Genomic DNA, 22404 nt, shown 5'->3' with positions numbered 1-22404 from the left:
GTTTCCAAATACTGATATTTAAATATAAAATTGCTCCATCCTACCTTTTAAAAAACATCTTTTGAAAAAGTGAAGAACGAACTTTTCAGTTAACCAGAATATAAGCTGATAATGATATTTGAAATGTAGTGTAAAGTAAGACCCTGAGACAAGTTTTCTTAAAAACAGAAAAACACAGGAAATTCTAGTGACAACTATGATGTGCTATACAAATACAGAAAAATTTAAGTGTGTGAAATATTAGTAGGAAATTAAGGTCCATTTCACTGAGAGAAAAGCAATGAAATATAAATTATTCAAGGAATTTCAATGTGTTATACTCTTTATGCTTTTGAAAGTTAGTAAATTCTTCGAGATGTTGGGAACAGAGATGCTGCTGCACAGCAACGGGATATTAGAATACACATTGTGTATTTATGAACTGATTCCCTAATAGATAACAACTGGACTGGACTGGAATGTTGCAGCTATTTTAATAGCCCTTCCATTATTCTAGGGATTTTTTCCATTGTTTCTTAACTCAATTAACTAGAATGGCTGTAAAGTGGTTTACAAAGTATTTTGTATTTATGTTTTGCAATCATTGCACCAATGTTTTACTGCACCACAAATTTTAGACAAGCTCTGCAGTATATAAACATCTTGTAAATTAATATCCCTTCTTGTCTAAGTGTTTAATGACTATTGATCACTAGTTTGTCATGAATTGTAACGTATCCCATAGTTTAATTTAAAAAATATTTGTCAAATACTTTAGAAATTATTGTGCAGGACTTCGTATCACAGCTGGTGTAGTTTAAGGTTTGGACAGAGTCACTGCAAATGAAGCCCTGCTGTGAAATAAAAGTCAAAAGGCATCTTGGCATCCCAACCATTTCCTTGGGAGAAGATTACAGCCTGAGTATGCTGAACTTTATTGCCATGGGCCTCATGACAGTATTCAGAAACATGCATGGCATTTTTGTTAAAGAAACTCAGATGTGCTCAGACACAAGGGATGGCATTCTTGTATTTATCTGCATCTTAAACAGAAAAATTAAAAACAAATTTTACACTCATTACAAAAGAACTATAATGGGGTACAGTAAAAATACAGAAGAATTTATTACTTCTGCATGTAGGAGTTGTTTCCTTGTTCCCTAAATATTTTTGTTATTAAAAAATGGTAGAACAACAAATCATAACCTTAGATTGTGAAAAATGCATGTATTGTGAGAGAGGCACCCAAGAGCTCTCTTTCTAGTAAAGTACTGTTGCTAGTGTTTGTTCGCTGCTAGACCAGAAGAGCTGTGGGACCACAAGCGGAAAAATTCTGCATTGTTAGTTCATCATCCAGAGTGTAGCTGGGTTAAACTTTTTAAAATTGAATAAAAATTAGGTGCTTGAATGCATCCATCCAAAATTGCATCCATGACATTCTCTCCCCTGCATTCTCCCTCAATAAATCCACACAAACGTATGAGAGGCCAGAACCTCGTAAAGCCAAGTATAAGAAATTTTCTAAAGTTAAAACAATCTTGGCAGAACTTCCTACAGACTGGGATGTCATTCTGCAGCCTTTCACACCAAAGATCTGTTTTGCAGGCTACCAGCTCTCTCGTTGGCTAATGAAATGATCTACAGGGCCCGTTCTTGCTTCCAGCTGTGGCCGCTTTGCACCACTTTAGTGGTGTAGTGGGGCCAGAAAGTCATCTTAACCAACCAGCTAAGGGGATTTCTCTGGGGTGAGGTAGACAGCTCTGTGTCTTCCCCCTAAGAATGCCTATTATGGGGCATGGTTGGAGCATATTTTTGTTCCAGTGATCCCAGAATAGTGTAATGTCCCTTGTGGGTGTTGCACCTAGTGTATCTCAGGGCAGAGGTGAGGTTGGTCTAATTTGCATTGAATCATCCATAAGATCAGGGAGTCACACAGGCAGCCGCCTTTGCCCCTTGCCTTGCATTGTACTGAGCACACACAGCTGCAGCTTGAACCCATAGCATCTTTCCAGCCAGTGGTCAACCTCACAAGAGGTAATAATAGACTGTAACCTCTTCACTTTTTGTTACTGAAGGTCACTGGAGCTCCGTCCTGCCCAGAACACTAGTTAGAGGTATGTATCACCTGAGTAGGCATAACTACAAAATGTTCAAGGGGACTTGTGGGGTATGACTTGGTGAATTGCACCCTCCCTCAGTAAACTTTCTCTTCATAAACTTTCCATAAAGTATAAGACATTTTGGGGTGGGGAGTTTGCACCTACAGGGCTTGGGCCACATGTGGTTACACCAGATAAATTGGGGAGAGATTGCAGGCAGAAGTAGTAGTTTCCATAGTGGGGAAAAACTGCCTTGCCAATATTACCGGAGATCTGGGGTTTAATGTCATACATGACGTACAAATGGCAAACAATGCCAAATATGCATATTTCACTTAAGCCCTTATATGCAAATATTGAAGCACATTAGTAAAGATAGGTAGATGCATTTTTGCATGATCAGGCTTGTGGTGTTTATTGTGCAAAATCAAGCAACTTTATTTTGTGTATCTTTGCCTCTTCTCCATTGTGTGATACATTCTATCCCTGCATCATGTCTTCCTTCTGCCCCATCTACAACAAAAGCATTCTGTTTCCCAGGTAAATTGCAATACATACACAGAGTGCTGCATACAGATATTATAAAGTAATTATACATTTGTTATATGAAAAACAACCTTGAATTGTGTTAAACTTTTTTAGAAAAAAATCTACCCGTGTAAAAGGGTGTATATCACATCCACATTCAAAGATTTTAAGAACAACTCAGGGCAATTTTCCCCACAGCAGAGAGAAAAGATAGCTCCTTGGAGGCTTCACAACCACTCTGATAGCCCTGTAGTTGGAGAGGTGAGGGCACAGGTTCTCTGTGTGGATCCTTCAGTCATTGTCTTCCTCTATGCCTCACAGAGGTAATATGTCCAGGCAGCCTCAGTGGAATGGATGTAAACACTATTACAGCCTAGAGGAAGAATTCCTTCTTCCTCACCCCATTGTGGAGCAGAGGAACACAGAGTCTGGTACTGACTTCATAAGTGAAACCTATCTGTATTTGATGGTTATAAATTAAGTAACCACGAAGTTAGCTTTCCCTAAAAGACGTAATGGCTGAAAACCATGTCCTCATTGAAATTAGTTGGAGTTTTTGCTGGTGATTTCAATGGGGCTTAGGATTTCACTGTAATTTAAGAAAAATTAGATTCCATGCTGTATTTTGAATATATATATTCATTATATTATATGGCTTTTGTTATAAGAATAACAAGTGTTTAATACCTCTTTTGACAATCATTAAAGCAGGATAGCAGATTAGGTTATCTATAGGGTTAAGAACCTGTATTTAAGTGTTTTAAAAGGTTCTTATAATAAAATTCCACATAGGAACATATACTTTTTCATTTAATTAGAGGCAGCATCTAAATAGATCATATAACAGATATTATATGACTGTTAATATCTCATAAAATTGTTATTTTATGTGAAATCTATTTTTTAACTCTGGGGAACGTAGGAATCATAGCCTTGAATGTGTGCTCAAGTATTTCTATTTTAGATTATACAATCCATTAGATGCATTGCTTCATGTAAAATAGATAATATGACTGTCTATAATTAAAATAATTAAATCTTATAAATATTTCGTATTGTAGGAGGATAAGAGATATTTTTGTAGGGTGACTAGAAGAGTTTCTAATTTATATAATTAAGAAAAGGGTAAATCTGCAGTGCTTTTTTTCTTAGGTAACAATGTTGGCTGTTTTATGTACATTCATTGCTTGATTTAATTAAATTACATCTTACACTTATTTGCTTGTTGTAGAAAAGATGATGTTTCCTCTTGTTTACGAATCAAGAATACTGACTTGTAGCTACGTGACATTAACACTTTCTGTGCCAATGAACATAGAAACTATATTCAACCAATCTCATAATAGTAGGTGCAAAATATATTTTTAACATTTGGAATATTAAAAAGAGTTAATCTGTTTTGAAATATTTTCCTAAATATACTTTCTAAATTACTTATCAATAAAATTGTAGTCCCATTGTTTTCTAGTAACACAGAATCAGTTCATAAAATAAAGCAGTCTTTCTAATCCACCCTAATGAGCTCTGTTATTGCTTTAGACGAAGAAAAGACAGAAAATACTGTAGTAATTTGGGTTGAACAATATAAAGTAATCCCATAATGTAAACTGTACAGACAGTATAAATGCTGTAAACCAATAAGAAGCTAAACAATATAAAGTGTACAGACAATATAGGGTGAAATCCTGGCTTCACTGAAGTCATTGAGGGGAGTTTTGCCATTTACTTGATTAGGACCACGATTTCAGCCTTAATGTTTAGCCAGTGTTGCAGAAATATACGTCATCATCGCTTGTAGTTTCACTACTCATGGTGAGTTATCAGTTCTTTCCTCACTCCTTTGATAAACATAGCTCACTTTAATCTTACATGCATTTTCCTTTCTTTATGCATTAAGGGCCTAATCCTGCAAGGTGCTGCACGCTCTTGGCATTCATTAAAATAGATATTCAAGGCACTCATTACATCACAGGAGGTGATCAGCACCTGGCAGGATCTGTATCAGTATATTGTATAGGTGTATACACTGTACCATTATGCACACACATTTTACCATATATCAACAACTGGTATGTAGCTCATTAGTGTGTGACTTTATATGGTCTATGTTATGTTTATTATATAACAATGTACAATAGACTGCAGCTAATGGCATTTATTTAAAATGTTTCAGAACTTTGAGCAAAATCGTGCTCAGCTCTGTACAGAATGTAGAAAACACAGTTCCTGTTCAAAGAGCTTACAGTCTAACGTAGATACAGTTTATAGTTACACAAGACAAAAATTGCCTTCAGTGATAGAAAATCTCAGTGTGGTGTAGATTTTCCTATTTTATTAAAAACACAACACTTTTTAAGATGGCTGGATAATGAGAAACTTCATAGAAGTAGTGAATTTTAAGAAGACAGGAATATTGCTTCTCAGTGGAAGATATCCCTCCCAAGTTTTATAGGTCATGTGACTGAGAGGGAACTGGCATCCCTAAGAGTTTACTGTTGCTTACTGTGGCTCCAATTCTGGAAAACACTTAAGAATATGAGTTATCCTGTTGAAGTCAGTAGGATTATTCACAGGTTTAAGGGATTTGCTGAATCAGTGTGTGTATTTCCCCTGAACTCAAGCAGGAACTCCTTCCTTCATGTGGATGTTCATTAGCTGTTCTCCACTGAGAATAGGAGGAGGATAGCAGGTTGTTATCAATGGTTGATGAAGTGAGGAAGTAGCAGTTGAAGCCTCCCAAAAATGCAGGTCAACTCTGACCCTGACTATAAGGGTGAGGGAAAGAAGAGATGCCTCCCCATCCCAGTGCCAAAAGCCTAAAATTTCCACTAGGTTCCAAAAGCCAAAACTGCCTCCTGCCTTCTTCCAGATTCAGAAGCTCCAGCTGCCTACAGCAAGTTGCCAAAACCTCCAATTTGCTTCTGTGAATTCTACAAAACGGATAGTGTCAATACAAAAATTTACTGTACATTGAAAATCTGAGGGTAGCATAAAATACATTTAAATTTAACGTCAAAAGAAGTAAATGGAAGAATACAGTGCTGATTTTGTTAAGTATTTTCATATTTAATTCAATAAATACTTCCATTTTAATATATTTGAAGCTGCCATTGAATTTTCGGTTTGCTTCATAGAATCATAGGGTTAGAAGGGACCAGAAGGGTCATCTAGTCTAACCTCCTGTCAAGATGCAGCTTCAGAAATATCTGGTCCACAAAGTGAACTTTTAGTCCTTACTGAAAAGGGCATGGAATCAAACCAGTTTTCTACAAGAGTTGGTATCTCATTATCAATTGTCATTATTTATAGAAAGGCTATTTGTGCGCTAGGAATAATTCTTGATTCCCCATGTCACTCATCTTCATTCTATGTAAATTAAGAAAGCAGTTTCATTGCTTTGCAATATCTCATCAGGAATTTGTATCAGCCCCTTATATAGTGGTGGTCTGGCCTTCACAAATCTGAATTCATTTCATACAGTACCAGTAGTTATGTGACATTTACAGTACCTGCATGTAGGTAATTAAGAGTGTTTAAGATTTCTACATATAATCTCCATTAATTGTGGTATTTTAGTGTGCTCAGACAAAGCAAATGAATAGTTAATGGATTTTACTGTACTTCGAGCATCAGTATTAGGAAGGTATCTTGGGGAGAAATTTGTCCTGGAATGGGATCATTTTACTTGTATTGTCTAATGCTTTCATCACATGCTGGACAATATATATTGATTATACCACTACATTAGAAGTGTAGAGGGTACTGCTGACATACCAAATGTGGGGAATTGCATATTTGTAAGTAAAAATGCAAAAATAAAGCACCATATGTTGTCTGTGCTGTGGTGATATATATCTTTTAGACATATGTTAGCTCTTGGAATACTGAATGCTCTCTAGGTGAGGATTCTAAGATTGCTCAGTTTTAGAAAGATATTTTTGTGTATGTTTTGGGTAAAAGCCAAAACTCCAACAAAATAATTTGAGCCAAAAGATTAAATGGACAACTTGAAACAATCAGCATAGATCATTTTGCATCTAGACACACATCCATAAAATATACAAAAGGAAAATAAGTATTTCTTTGTAAAGCATTGAGAATTTTTAAATAATGTATAGTCTCACTTTAAATGTAGAGTCATCTTACTAACTTAAATTGAAAATATTGAAAATGTAAAAAATGTGACATGTATTGTATACACATACCATCACATAAATATGTGTGTCAAACCACAAAACATTCTTATAAAGTAAGGTTATAGATATGGGCAACAACATAATAGCAAATAATTCACAGTTTGAGAATGAAAGGCATGCCAGACTTTCCCTTCTGAACTCCATTATGTCTAGACACTGGAAGAGTGGGACTCGTGTATAATTTTACAAACTACATAGTATTCTCAGACACAGTAATGAAAGATATCATCAGAGTATCTATCATGCTTTTCATCATCATTTTTTTTTCAGTCTATAATGATCACCTTCTCAACTGGTATGAGATGCATGTGCAGAATGCACAGTTTTACACGCACATATTTCCATGCATAGTTGGCACATTCATGTTTAGACAAGGCACATTCATGTTCAGACAAGGCACAGGTCTAGACAACTAAAAGTTCATTTACAAGTACAACTGGGGTAACCTTGCATAAATGTAGGCTTACAAGTGTGCATCCATTTATACACCACCTTTAAAATCTGTCTCTTAAATCTTTTGTCAAATTTTGTTTTTTTCATGACTGTGTGTACATTGATGTATTACTCAGGATGACTGGGCTACTTGAATTGAGAAAAGAGCACTGAAGTACTTGTTATGAAAAAAGTATTAAAAATCACATGGACTTTTCAAACAACTAGAAAAAACTACCTGAAGATTAGATTTTTGGTCTATCAACTTTGGATCCAGTCCTGTGGTTCTTAACACTAATAGGCCCATTGACTAAATTATGACTTCTTATGTGAGAAAGAACTGCAAGATAGGGCCCTTTAACAGTGTCCAGTGGTCCTCTGTTGATGTGAGTGGGTCAAGTATTACAATAAATTGCATAACAATTCACATGAGCGGTCACAATGAAGTTAAGATTACTAGAATGAGGAGAATGCTTTCCTAGTTGTGGGTACAGATGAAGAGTTGAAATTCGACATTTAGTAGTACAGATTAAATTGCAAAAAGTTTGAGTTGAGAGAAAATTGTAAGGTAGGAAATGTGTCAGGATGAAGGTATAAATAAAAATCTTGGCAGAGGAACAGTCCAGATAATTTTGGATTCGGGTAATTTATCAAAGATTAATAATAGATAAGCAGATCTCGGATCTTGGGTTGAATTGAAGGTTCTCAACAGTAATGGTCAGCATGAAACAGGAGTTGAGAAAGATAGTGCTAATGGAAGTTATGTTTATGCCACTCATTATCCAGTATATAACTGGGTATTTGTCTTATAGAAAGTTGCATTATCATGTTTCTCCAACCTTGGCAACAAGGACCAATGAAAAATATCCAGTCCATTTAAAATTTAAAAAAGAGAGAGAGAGAGAGAGAGAGAGAGAGAGAGAGAGAGGCCTTTCAGAAACAGATTTCTTTGGATAGGGCGTCGTGGACTGCTTTCACATTATGTTTTCACTGATTGTTGTTTGTTAATTATTTTTAAAAAAATCTTAAGTCAAGTAGTTTGTTTTTTAAACCTTAAGCTACCTATCAATTCTAGTTTCCCTTAAATGATTTCCACAACAAGATCATTATTTTCTTCAGTCCACTCACTGGTTCATTTACTTTGGCGTGACATCTCTTTCTTTATCCTTATTTTGAAAGATCTGAGTGACACATTTCACTGTTAAATTAAGCATTCTCAGACTATAAACAGTTAGTGGGTTTTTTCCTCTTTTAAAATAGGCCATTTCAAAGCTTTTGGAAAAATCATGGAGGTAATCATTTCATATAAGTTAAAGTCAATTTTTGCATATTTTAAAAATTACAGCTAATGAAAGAGCTTGGTCCCAGTCTTGCTCACATTAAAGTCAACATGAGTTTTGCCATTCACTTCAGTGGGTTCAGGATAAGTTCCACTTATATTGTTTCACATAAGGAGCTTCAATTTAATTTAATTGTATTATACAAAATAGGATTACTGGCCTTTTCAATTCACCGGCATATGGGTAGTGAAGGAGTTAAGACTTTGCATCATATTCTGTACCAGAAGGCTCTATTCATTAAAAGTGTTTTGTGGACATTCCACACGCAGAAGTCTGCAGTAGAATTGCCTACCTTTTCTAATCTATTGAGCAAAAATTTGGCAATACTGCTATTTCATAGTAAATTTCTACTGAAAGTTAAGAGGTTTTGGAGGTTGAAACAAATTCTGCTCACCTTACTCTCATAAGTGTCTGTCTTTCACTTTGTTGGCATTTGTAAGTAAAGAGAGTTAGATTTGACACTTAGTTATAAAAACCTTTCTTCCCACGTTCGCCCCTATTCATTGCAGTGGTGTCATTCATCTTCTAAGATCTTGTCATGTGAAAGATGATGTTCCCTCATTAATACAATATGCAGTTCAGTCATTAATACAATATGCAATCTGTATGGATTGTCTTCATTTTCTGCCACAACTTAGTGGTAACGAAAGAAACAAACCCAAACTCCATTACAAAACAAAAATCTTTAAATTTCTTCCCCACCAAATACAATTAACTATGACAGAAAATATCATATTACCTCTGTAGAAATCCATGGTATTCCCACATCTCGAATACTGCATGCAGATGTGCTCGCCCCATCTCAAAAAAGATATATTGGAATTGGAAAAGGTTCAGAAAAGGGCAACAAAAATTATTAGGGATATGGAACGGCTTCCATGTGAGGAGAGATTAATAAGCCTGGGACTTTTCAGCTTGAAAAAGAGATGACTAAGGGGGGGATATGATAGAGGTCTATAAAATCATTACTGGTGTGGAGAAAGTAAAAAAGGAACTGTTATTTACTCCTTCTCATAACACAAGAACTAGGGGTCACCAAATTAATAGGCAGCAGGTTTCAAACAAACAAAAGGGCGGATTTTTTCACACAACGCACAATCAACTTATGGAACTCTTTGTCAGAGAATGTTGTGAAGGCCAAGACTATAACAGGGTTAAAAAACCAAACTAGATAAGTTCATGGAGGATAGGTCAATCAATGGCTATTAGCCAGGATGGGCAGGGATGGTGTCCCTAGTTTCTGTTTGCCAGAAGCTGGGAATGGGTGACGGGATGGATCACTTGATGATTACCTGTTCTGTTCATTCCCTCTGGGGCACCTGGCATTGGCCACTGTTGGAAGACAGGTTACTGGGCTAGATGGACCTTTGGTCTGACCCAGTATGGCCGTTCTTATGTTCTTAACTCTGATTATTCTGTGAACTATCTTTGCGATAGTTTTAAGCTTCTCTCAAATAAAGTGTCTTTGAAGCTTCATTTCTAATTTTATCTATTCATAATTCAGAATTTAAGCTATTCTTCACATAGCCTCTGTATATGACCACTTATGGGATCAAGGCATCAGGACATGTGAATACACAGAAGCTCATCTTGAAGAATTACAGTTACTATTTTTCTTTTGTATAGTTTGTTTTTGGTAAATGTACTTCAGTATTTATCATTTGACTCACCATGATGATAGTTAATTGAATGTCATAGATTTAAATATGATGGGGCTTATTCTTATCTCTCATGCTGATGTATATCAGATGCAACTCCACTGAAGCTAGTGGAATTATATTGGCATAAAATAGATGTGAGATGAGAATCAGTCCCAGCATGTTAAACGAAGGCCTGCTTAAATAGTGGTTTCTTGAAATAACATTTCATCAACTGTGTGAAAAATACTTAAATTACAATGAACTAGTAATAACCTCCCTATAATGATTCATACTTTCCTTCCGTAAAAGTGATTATGAACAATGTACTTGTTATTTCCTTGTGTAAGTTTTGAATTAAAGTACGTTACATGCACCTATTTACTGTATTTATACAAAGTAAAATTTCAGAATGATTGTATAAAATTAAGTTGAAACCAAAAGTTCATAGAAGTGACTTTTCTGTATGTTTGCAATTATTACTAGACTTTTGTTGTGGTTGAAACTTAATGCTACTGTGCCATAGACTCAGCATTGGCAACAACCTAGCAACTTTGCTTCAAGTCAGTTAATGGCCTTGTTATTACTCTGGGGTGTGCAACAAGAATGATCCTCAACCCCTTAGAAAGGGGTGTGTGGACTACCCATCTCTAAGAGCACATTCTTATTGCTGATATATGGAGTAGAATTGGCTCACCCTTATGACTGGAGGTTAAGGTACCACTGTTCGAACAATAGGGGCAGAAAGGGACATATAACAAAAACGCCCATCCCCAGCAAAAAGGAAAAGGTCAGTCTGCCTATTATGTATAAATGTGGTTCATGCTGTCAGCTAGTCATCATGACTTTGCTTATTTTCTGTGTATGTTTTTCTTGAAGGATTGTTCAACTTCAGAAGAGTACAGCATTGCTGCAGCATTACTGCCCCTGACAACTGCATTCTACAGAGTAAGTTTTTACTGGTTTTAATTTAAATTGATTACTGTTTTCTTATATATGTTTACATTTATTTAGATCAGCAGTTCTCAAACTGTGGGTCAGGACCCCAAAGTGGGTTGGGACCCCGTTTTAATGGGATTGCCAGGGCTGGCATTAGACTTACTGGGGCCCGGGGCCCAAGCCCGAGGACTTCAGCTCTGGACAGCAGAGCTCAGGCTTCAGCTCCAGCACTGGGCAGCTGGGCTCAGGTTATAGGCCCCCCCTGCCCGGAGCTGAAGCCTTTGGCCCCCCCGCCTGAGGGCAGTGGGGCTCGGGCAGGTTCAGGCTTTGTTCCCCCGTCCTGGGGTCATGTCGTAATTTTTGTTGTCAGAAGGGGGCCGCGGTGCAATAAGTTTGAGAACCGCTGATTTAGATCACTAAAAGGATGGAAGTGATGACAGGAGAAAACCTAAAAGGTAGGAAGCCTTCTGCCAAAGCCCATTGAAGTCAATGAGTGTCTTTCAGTGAACGTCAGAGGGCTGTGCATCAGGCCCAGAATGAGGGGGAATGCTTGGCAATAGGAGTTCTGACTACAGCAGAACAAATAATTGATTTTTCAGTTCGGCCAGCAGACTAAAAAATCGGAAAAAATATTCAGTTCATTTCCAAAAACATGTGGAATTTGTCAGCAAATCGGAAAAATCTATTTTGGGTTGTACAAAAAGTTTTGTTCTGGTCAGTATCATATTTATTGCCCAGGTCTACAGTTATCCAGTGGAAACACTCTGAGACTATGGAAGTTGAAAGGATGATGATTTTCCATGTTTCAGACCTGAATAGAAAAACTAAGAAATCTGACTGTCACTTGCACAAACCAGATGTTGCTGCATAATGGAAAAAGAATTTTGTTTTTCCCAGATCTAATCTTCAGGTTAAGTGACTGTCCCTGGTTTATGCCTCATAAGACTCACATTCCTTGGCAAAAATGCAGAAGCAGGTTTTATTTTGGTTATATTTTTGATAGAAAATTAAGATTTAATCTGTTTTTAAAAAACGTTGTTTAGAATGCCAGATCAGCAGGGGAACTTTTGGAGGGTCTAAGTACAGGGATTCCATTTGGAGTTGGAAGATGAATAGAACTTTTAAAATATATTTCAAATTCTTTAGAGTCTTTCAAAATTTATGCTGGACTGGAACAAATAGGTCTCAACCTCTCATGGGTCTTTGTGGAGAGGGCTGTGTATGGGCATTCTTCCTAGGAAATTGATACCTACATTTTTTTTTAAACCATCCTTATCCCCCATTATTTGTTTGGTACTAATTCTGGAGAGCTGCACTGAGTCAGGCAGCTGGTGGTGGTCCTCCATTTCTGATTTTGAGGAGAGGACACCATCAAATGCTGTCAGGCACGCTTCCCTTCCTACCCATTCCTAGTGTTGGAGCGGAGGTCGAAGCTGTATGTAGGGTTGGGTCTGGGCCAAGGGGGCACTGGAATCGAGATCTGGGGACAGGTCAGGGTCAGAGCCGAGATCAGAATCAGTATTGTAGCTGGAAACCAGGTGCAAGCCAGGGGTCAAAGCTCTGTGACCAGAATCCCGGGACAAGCCAAGTCAGTACTGTGGTTCACGTCCGGGGTTCATGTCCAGGCCAAAGGTCAAAGCCGGATAGTCAGCGTCCGAGGAGGATCAGGAAGCAGAGGCAAGGCTGTAAGCAGGTCAGTAGCAGGGCTTGAGCGAGATTAGAGTAGGGCAAGGACAAGAGTGGAATGAGCTCAGGCAAGGCTGGGGAATAAAGAGGAACAGGATCAAGAGCAGGCTTGGAGTCTCAAGCGTCTGATGCACTGTGGGGCTGCAGGAGAGTTCCTGGCGGTATAGTGTTGTTGTACAAACTGATCTGCAGCTTTGGTGGAGTTTGGGAAATACCTAGGAGTGGGGGTCATCTGACCCACGCTGTACTACAGGATAGGCTGCTGCTGCATGCCTAAAGGCTGTCATTACAGGCTCTGTAGGAAGAGTAAGTTAGTGCAGCTGAGGTATTGCTGCGTGTTTGAATGGTGACTCCCCACGGCTCTGTTGGAGGTGAGCAAGAAGCCCTGGTCTGGCTGCAGGTTTGCCTCACATCCTGTTTCCTCACCTGAGTTTTCCTGTGAAGGACCTCATAGCTTATTGGATGGCAGGCTGGAAGATTCTCTCCTCTCTTCATCTGGGCTTCCCTTTATAGCAGCCCTAGCTAGAAATATAAAAGCTTTCCAGATTCTCACTAGACATGTTGCTATCTGTGATCAGCCCAAAGGGACATACAAAATTCAAACTAAGCTAGGGAAAATTGTTTGGGGGGTTATTATTTTTATTAAAATGTATTCTAGCACAGAATTAGATTTGTTATTAGAACCAAATATGTGTCATGGCTTTTCTTGCTCTATTGCTTATCAGTGTTATTAACGATATTTATAGGATAGATTTTTTTCTCATTATCTTATTTCTCTTCAGGAAAAACCAGTGTAGAGGCCATTGGCATTCTAATTCTGTTGCACACATTTGTTGACAATCCATACCCTGAACTCTACTATGACTATTTTTACATTTTCCGTAAATGAAGTTATAGTGGTGCTTGTAATTATTTGCTTCTTTTAATAATGTTTTTGTTATCACTCCTCAGTATAAAATGTAATAGGCATTTTAAATACACTTTGAAATGGTCCATCCAAGCAGCACAATCTTAATGATAGTTGAAGAATCTGAGGCCAGGAGTAAACAGGAATCTCAAATTTGTTAAGGGTATTTGTTTTACTTTATGCCATGTTCCAGAGGTATCCTTTTGAGTCTCATGTGCAATTTGTACTATTTCACAAAGGGGTTGTATCCCAAAAGAATTACCAGTGAGACAAACCCTACAATAAATCTAGAGATGCTGTAAAATTTAATTCAAAAACATGAAATTTACAGAACTGCTAAGTATCTTCTCAGTCTTTTATAACTAAAACTCAAATGTACCAGTTTAATATCTGATTTATCCCTGGGTCTGGGGACCATAATACCAGTATATCCTGAAATTGCAGTGGAATAGATTTTTCCATCTTTAACTATTATAATCTTATCATTAACATCATTTCCTGTTCCTTCAGATCTAATAGTAAAAACGAGTAATCCAACATCTCAATTCCACATCTAAGGTACTGTGCATAGGAAATATTAGTATTCATAATGGGCATTCATTTGAATTACCCAATGAGCTAAAATTATTACAAGAGAGGCATTTAGTTGAAAGTGTGCCAGAAGTTTACTTTGTTATCTCTTTGTTTAAGTTCATAAAGCAAAAGTGACGACAGCTCCTCAGTGGAACTGTTCTATTTACTTTCCAGGCATCTTTACTGTATAGGTATACATGCTGTACAGCTACAAGTATTTAAAGTATATATATATTGCAGCAGAAGCAGCATTATTTAGGATAGTCCAAATAGGCATAAAGAGGTGTTGGAGTCATAAATGCAATCAAGAAGAGGAAAAATTAAGCTGAACAACACGCAAAACTTACTTAATGGTGTGGTTTGTTAGACTATAGGATGGTTTTCCAGTGGAAGTGGTAAAAGTTCCATCCTTTGAGACATTTAATAGTACACTGAAAAAGCATTAAAAATATATTGTAGGGAACAAATTAGCCCTGACATTGGGTGAACAGGGTGATCTAATAGATCTTTTCAATCTCCTAATGTCTCTGATTATGAGAAGTTTACTGTAAGGGGGTTACTACATGTATTTAATTAAAATAACAAGACAGATTATTTCAATTTGCACCATGCTGTGGCTTTGGCTTTTGGGATGGCCAGTAAAATTCCAAACTAAGCTGTTGTGAAATGTGACAGTACAGGATGTGATTGTGGAAGTATACTAACTCATTCTTGGCAGCATTCAATTCATAGACAACAAGTCAGTACATATTTGCAAGCTGAAAAAAAGCTTTAAATTTTTTCTACAAAAAATCAAAATGTTTTTTTAAAATCACAATACTTTTTTAAAAGCATTTAACATACTAGACATAAGTTATTAACAGAATGTGACTTATCTGTGATAGCAGTCCTCTTCACTGTGTACTGTAAAGTCATGTAAGCAAACAAATCTTTTGCCTCGGGATCAGAAAAGGTTTTAGCTTACTATTAGTAATACTTATGGAATTTTGTTTAAATTTTAAACAAAATAAATAAAACTTATGTATGCCTAAAGATAAAAATATATTGTCCAAGGTTTGCAGATGTCCTCTGTTGTTTGTTCTTTATTTGCTTTCTAATACAGAGTTGTATAAAACAAAAAAAGTATAGTGTTCTCCTGGTAGATGTTTCTTGATAGACAAAGAAGTATTTCACTTAACTGATTCCATGAAGAAGGCTACAGTATATGGGACATTTTCCTTTACTTTTTTTCATAATAATCCTTAACATTTTGTGGTACCTTATGTCCTCAAAGTTCTTTACAAACATAAAAGAGCTCAAAGCAACTACCATAGAAGTCAAGAGGAATATTGTAATTAACTCATTTCTGTTATATTTTTCCTCTTTGTATGGGGTTTCCTTTCTATGAATTAGGAACATAAGTACTGTAAGAAGTTCCATGACAAATACTATGTTGTCTTTGGTTATATGAAAATGGGAGTAAGTTCAACAGGGGAGAAAGTCTTCTCCACTGAGACCTTTAACCTTACTTCCTGTAGCTGGACTTTTCTGGTTAGGAAGGCTAGCAAGCAGCTTTCTTCAAATCTGACAACTCTAAACTTTTCCACTAACTTTTGCCACTATAATGAGTTAATCCAATAAAGGTAAAAAAGATAAAGGTAAAGGTAAAAAGCGTCACCTGGCTGCAATGAACCTGAGGTTCAGAAACCCAAAACTGTTTTGAGTAACAGCACACAATATTTTGAATTTTTACCATCCTTTCTGGATTAATTCTAATACAAACATGAATTAGATGTTGTAGCAGCAGACTGTAAAGTGGCATATAAAACAGTAAATACATTTCAGTATTTTTAATTTTTCTATAAACCTTAAAACATATGCACTGAAAAAAATTTTAAAATTTAAGACAATGTTTGTCTCTTGTTACCTCTGTCCTGTTTTGGGGTTGTCTTTGTTGTGAGTTTCATTTGGGGCCATTTATTTCTGGGGGCCAAATTCTGTTTTTACACACACATTCAGGTCTCCCATTGACTAATCTATCCTAGCAGTTCATCATCCTGAAACAATGTGGGTGAAATTCACACCTGTGCAGTGGACCAACATAAGCCCTGTGTATCATTTAAATCTCATGTAAGTAATCAAAATAGTGCTTCAGTGGTGTACAGGACTTGTGGTGAATTTCACCTACATATACTGAAGTTATGCATTTAAATAAAGAAATGAACTTAGGTGAACAAGAAATATTGATCAGGACACAGAAGAACGAAATACCGGTATGGAGATGCATTTTGAAGTGAACTTTATTAATTTTAACTTTTATGGAGGATCTACCTCACTTGTCCTAAAATACCATGCATTTACTTGAGTACACTGCAGTGTTAAGTAGCCTCATGCTAAATAGCCAGTATTCTGGGTTTGCTCCCTTCATCCCAACCTCTAGGATTCAGACCACGTTGCAACTCTCTTACTCTTCCCCCAAAAATAAAATACACTTTAATGTGTACCGCAAGCCAGGTCTACATTACATGTTTTTGCCACCAGAGCTGTATTAGTTAGGAGTGTGGAAAAAATCACACCTCTAACCAACATAAGTTATGCCAGCAAAAAAAGCCATGAAGATGCAACTTATACTGGAAAAAGAGTCCTTTCATCAGTATAAGTTCTTGTCATTCAGGGAGGAGGTTTAACTATACCAGCAAAAGAACATCTCCACTAGGGGGTTTTACTAATATAGTCATAGAATCATAGAAACGTAGGGTTAGAAGAGACTCTGAGAAGTTATCTAGTCCAGCCCCCTAGACCATCCCTGACAGGTGTTCTCCAACCTATTCTTCAAAACCTCCAATGATGGGGATTCTACAGCCTCCCTTGGCAACCTATTCCAATGCTTAATTATCCTTATTGTTAGAAAATTTTCATAATTTAATTTCCCTTGCTGTGGATTAAGCCCACAATTTCTTGTTCTATCTTCAGTGGACATGGAGAGTAGTTGATCCCCATCCTTTTTGTAACAGTCCCTTAATGTATTTGAAGACTGTTATCAGGTCACCCGTTTCTCAAGACTAAACCTGCCCAGTTTTTTTAACCTTTCCCCACAGATCAGGTTTTTTAAACCTTTTATCATTTTTGTTGCTGTCCTCTGGACTCTCTCCAGTTTGTCCACATCTTTCTTAAAATGTGGCACCCAAAGCTCATATACTATATCAGAGTATATCAGCAAAACCTTTATAGTGTAGACTAGCCCTCAGACTTCTAAGATGTAAGGTGTCCTCTTCATCCTACATAATAATAGGTTCCACCAGTCATTTCCTGGGTCTCTTACCATATTTACATCTGGTAAACCCTTTGAGCTTCTCATCCACAAGTTGGCAAAATTCTCAATTCCACTTATAAATGTACATCATTTAAATTCCTATTCTTCTTGGAGTGATTGCTCATGTGTATTCCACAATAGGTGTGCGTGCTCGCCATTCGGACCGGTGCTGGAAGTTTTTCCCCTAGTAGTACCCATAGGGGGAGCACCCCAGCGACCCCTGGAGTGGTGCCTCCATGGCGTGGTATATGGGGAGCTGTGTGCTCCCCCCTCCCTCAGTTCCTTCCTGCTGCTGGTGAAGGTTCAATGGAACTGTGCTGCTCCAGCTTTGCTGTAGCTCGTCCCCAGAACCTTTCGTTCGTTCAGTGCTAATACCTGTAGTTAGTTAGCTGTTACAGTTAGTTCATTTAGTTAGAGTACCCGGGCCGGGGCATGCCCCACGCCCCAGGTTTTAAGGCGTGCAACACTTGTCGGCGATCTATGCCAAGGAGTGATCCGCACGCAGATTGTCTGTTTGGGTAAGACCCATATCAGTGATCATTGCAAAATTTGCAAGTCATTTAAACCTTGGACTAAGAGAGAAAGAGACATTAGGCTCCGGGACATTTTCATGGAGTCAGCGCTGACCCCGGCTCCAGCGCGCCACTCCGAGTCGGCACCAGGCACCGCTCCCCGTCTATGGGGCATAAGAAGGCTAAGAAAGTGCCTTCTTCGCAACGGCACTGAGGTAAACCAGGGGCAGAGACTAGACCCATGTCGGGCAGTCCTCGATCCCCTCCGGGCTCTAGGCCTCCGACTCGCATTGAGCAGAGTAGCCTGGCCGCATCGGACCAGGCCTCCCCAGATATCCGGATGCCGTCCACGCCGGGTGCCCTGTCATGACCATGCCGGTACCAGGAGTGCCGCCGGTGTCGGCCCCCCACTCCAGAGGCAAATCACCACTGGGTTCTCCACAGTCACCCGCGGCACCGGTCTTGGTCATGGGAACGTTCCCAACGCCATCCTCCGCCCAGCAACCATTTGGTATGCAGTCCTCGTGGCTTGTCCTCGACTCCCACCAGACTGTCTGGTTGGATACCGTCCGATCGGGGCTCCCAGCACTGCTCCACGCCATGGAGCGATTACCGACGGGACTGAGGCAGACGTCGCCAGAGGTCCTCGTCTTGCAGGGGTTACTGCAGCTGGTCGCGGCACGGACGTCGTCACCGTTCCTACTCGGAATCCCACTCCAAGTCTCCGCCAAGACACTGTCTCCGCAGCCTGGGGTGTAGCTCGCTGGCACCACACCACGCCGTCGCAGGTCCGCCTGTTGGAGCAGATCGCGGAGCAGCAGCTACAGGCGGTACCGGTCCTCCTCATCCAGATCGTGGTCCCGTGGGCGACGTCACTCCCGGCACCGCCGTTCCTCCCGGTCCCGTGACAGTGGCAGGTTGTTCGTCCGCCCGATCTCCACTCGTAGTCACCCTTCCATGTGCTAGGCTGAACAGCTGGGGCCATCGGTGCCACAGCAGGTGCAGTGGCACCAGGCCCAGTGGCTGGCACAGTGGTACCAGTGGGCACCGTGGCCTCCGACGCAGCCCCTGGTGCAGGCCTGCTTGGTACCCAGGGCCTCAGAGGTGCCATCGGCCTCCCTCTCCAGGCCCCTGAGGAGAGGGTTGGTGGGACGTACGTCCTCGGCACCGTGCCCAAAGACCAACCAGGTGGTGGACCCTTCAGTGCCAGCGGATACCCAGAGCACCGTACCGGCTTCCTCGCCCTCCCGAGATGAGGCAATAGTGGCCCCCGCAACCCTCCGTCCCACAGGAAGACTTCAGGGCCCATCAAGAACTTTAAAAACGGGTGGCATCAAGCCTTCACCTCCAGGCAGAGGAGCTGGAGGAGCCCTCGGACTCCCTCTTCAATGTACTGTCATCTTCGGCACCGGGCAGGGTGGCTTTGCCCCTCCATGAGGGGGTGGCAAAGATTTCAAATGCCCTGTGGCAAACACAGGCTTCCCTGGCCCCCATCTCGAAGAAGGCGGAAGCAAGTACTTTGTACCCACCAAGGGGCACAAGTACCTCTACACTCACCCAACGCCCAACTCCCTGGTGGTCAAGTCGATCAACCACAAGGAGCAGCAGGGCCAACCAGCCCCCACTCCAAAAAATAAAGACTCAAGGAGGCTGGACTCTTTTGGCAGAAAGGTTTTTTCATCCTCGAGTTTCAACCACCATGCTCTCCTGGGCAGATACGAATTCAAATTGTGGGGTTCGCTGCCCAAATTAGAGGACTCCCTCTAGGAGTGCGATAAGAAAGAGTTCAAGGCACTGGTGGAGGAGGGTGCAGCTGCTGCCAGGGCGTCCCTGCAGGCGGCGTCAGATGCAGTGGACATGGCAGCTCGATCCATGGTCTTGGCGGTGTCCATGAGAAGGGCGTCGTGGCTCCAGGCTGTCCAGTGAGGTGCAGGATCTCCCGTTTGACGGCAAGGCTGTTTGCGGAACAAACGGATACACAGCTGCATGGCATGAAGGACTCCTGCAGACCCTGGGTCTTTATTTTCCAGCTCCGGCCAAAACTAAGTTTAAGCGGCAGCAGGCCCCTGCCCCGGCTGCCCATAAAAAGTCAAGAGACTATAAGAGGTGCCCTCAGCGGCAATCAAGGCCTGCCCTGCAGCCTGGGTCCTTCAAGGGTAAGCAGGCGGGGAAAAGGCGGTTTTGATGGGACGCCGCGGGGCACCCTAACGGTTCCAGAAGGGGATCCCCCCCTCAATAAAGCTTCCCTTCTGCAATCGATTGTGTGCCTTCCTCCCAGAGCAGTTGCGACTAACCTCGGACCACTGGGTCCTCAACACGGTCTTCCAGGGCTACGCGCTGCAATTTGTTTCACCCCCGCCCAACCATCCCCAACCCCCGTTCCTTCTGGGGGATCCTTTGCACAAAGCCCTGCTAGAGCAGGAGGTGGGGCGGCTCCTAGACCTGGGAGCAGTGGAAATGGTCCCCGGGGAGTTCAGAGGCAAGGGGTTCTACTCCCACTATTTCTTTATCCCGAAGGCCAAAGGGGGACTTAGGCCTATCCTGGACCTGCAGGATCTGAACCAGTTTATGGTCAAACTCAAGTTCCACATGGTCTCCCCAACCTCCATCAGCCCCTCCCTGGATCCAGGGGACTGGTATGCCACCCTGGATCTGCAGGACACATATTTCCACATCCACATATTCCAGGGGCACAGACACTTCCTCCGTTTCCTGGTGGGACAGAATCACTACCAATTTACAGTCCTCCCATTTGGCCTATCCACTGCCCCAAGGGTGTTTACAAAATGTATGTCAGGTGCCGGGCAATCCAGATCTTTCCCTAGGTGGACGATTGGCTGGTCAAGGGCAGCTCCCGGTCGCAGATGCGGGATCACGTGATGCTTCTACTGTCCACGTGTGCTGCCTTGGGCCTGTTAGTAAACGACACCAAGTCCACGTTAGTCCCGGTCCAGTGCATAGAGTTTATCGGGGCGCTCCTCGACACCTCATCAACCACCACCTACCTCCCTCCCACCTGACAGATTCGGGACCATAAAGGGGCTCATTGACACGGTCACAAAGTTCCCTGTGACAACGGCCGGAGCATGCCTCCAGCTCCTGGGTCACATGTCTGCGTGCACGTATGTGGTCTGCCACGCCAGGCTCCGAATGAGGCCTCTCCAGCTTTGGCTGGCCTTGGAGTTCTCCCAGGCCCGGGACAAAATGGACAAGGTCCTCACCGTGCACGACCCGTCATTGGAACTTGTGTCCGATGCGTCAGTCCTGGGTTGGAGGGCCCATGTTGGGATCATTCAGACCCAAGGGCTGTGGTCGGCCTCAGAGCTGTCCCTACACATAAGTGTCAAGGAACTCATGGCAATGTGTCCGGCATGCATGGCCTTCCGCTCGCACTTACAGGGCAAGGTGTTCAGGAGGTTCTCACGGACAATACAGCCTCGATGTTATATATAAAAAGGCAAGATGGGACCCGATCCTCCGCCCTCTGCCGCGAAGTCCTCAGACTGTGGGACTTCTGCATAGCCCAGGACATCTCTCTGAGGACCTTCCACCTGCCGGGCGCCCGCAACATGCGGGCGGATCGCTTGAGCAGGGACTTCTCCTTCCAGCACGAGTGGTCTCTCCACCTGGAAGTGGCTCACCAGCTCTTCGAGTGCGGGGAACTCCGCAGGTGGACCTGTTCTCCACAAGACAGAATCCACGCTGCCCCCAGTTCTGCTCCAGGTGGGGTCTGGGAAAGGGTGCTATCTCCAATGCCTTCCTCCTGTCCTGGTCGGACCAGTTTCTCTATGCCTTCCCCCTGTTCCCTCTCATCATCAGGGTCCTGGAGAAAGTAAAAATGGACAAGGCACAGGTTCTCCTGATTGCCCCGGCATGGCCCCAGCAGCATTGGTACGGGACCCTCATGGGCCTGGCAGTGGCTCCGCCGCAGCAGTTGCCACTCCGCCCAGACCTGCTCTCCCAGGACCGGGGCTGCCTCCTCCATCCTAACCTAGCAGCTCTCCACCTCATGGTGTGGCTGCTCAATGGCTAGGTGGGGAGGAGCGGACGTGTTCAGAGGGAGTCCAGCATGTCCTTCTGGAAAGTAGGCGGCTCTCCACACGCCGCGCCTAGTTGGCAAAGTGGTCCCGATTCTCCAGATGGGCCGCCGAGCGGGGTGTTTCCCCGGTGGCCACCCCGATCCAGCTTATCCTGGACTACCTCCTTCACCTTAGAGCCCAGGGCCTGGCGGCCATATCGGCCTTCCATCCACCGGTGCAGGGACACACGGTGTTCTCCCATGCT

General features: G+C 41.5%; 1 protein-coding gene across 4 annotated transcripts in view; it reads left to right on the top strand.

Annotated features, from left to right (window-relative positions):
* The window catches only part of SBF2 (SET binding factor 2), a 563151-nt gene that overhangs the window by 404898 nt on the left and 135849 nt on the right, over positions 1–22404 (top strand). For all 4 annotated transcript variants that reach the window (XM_074955034.1, XM_074955032.1, XM_074955033.1 and 1 more), the window contains exon 17: positions 11091–11159. In XM_074955034.1, the coding sequence (XP_074811135.1) occupies positions 11091–11159 (69 nt within the window). The remainder of the gene's footprint in view (positions 1–11090; positions 11160–22404) is intronic.

This window comes from Natator depressus, chromosome 6 (genome assembly GCF_965152275.1).
Source record: "Natator depressus isolate rNatDep1 chromosome 6, rNatDep2.hap1, whole genome shotgun sequence".
In the NCBI taxonomy this organism is placed as follows: Eukaryota; Metazoa; Chordata; order Testudines; family Cheloniidae; genus Natator; species Natator depressus.
This window is presented reverse-complemented; position numbering and strand designations above follow the sequence as displayed.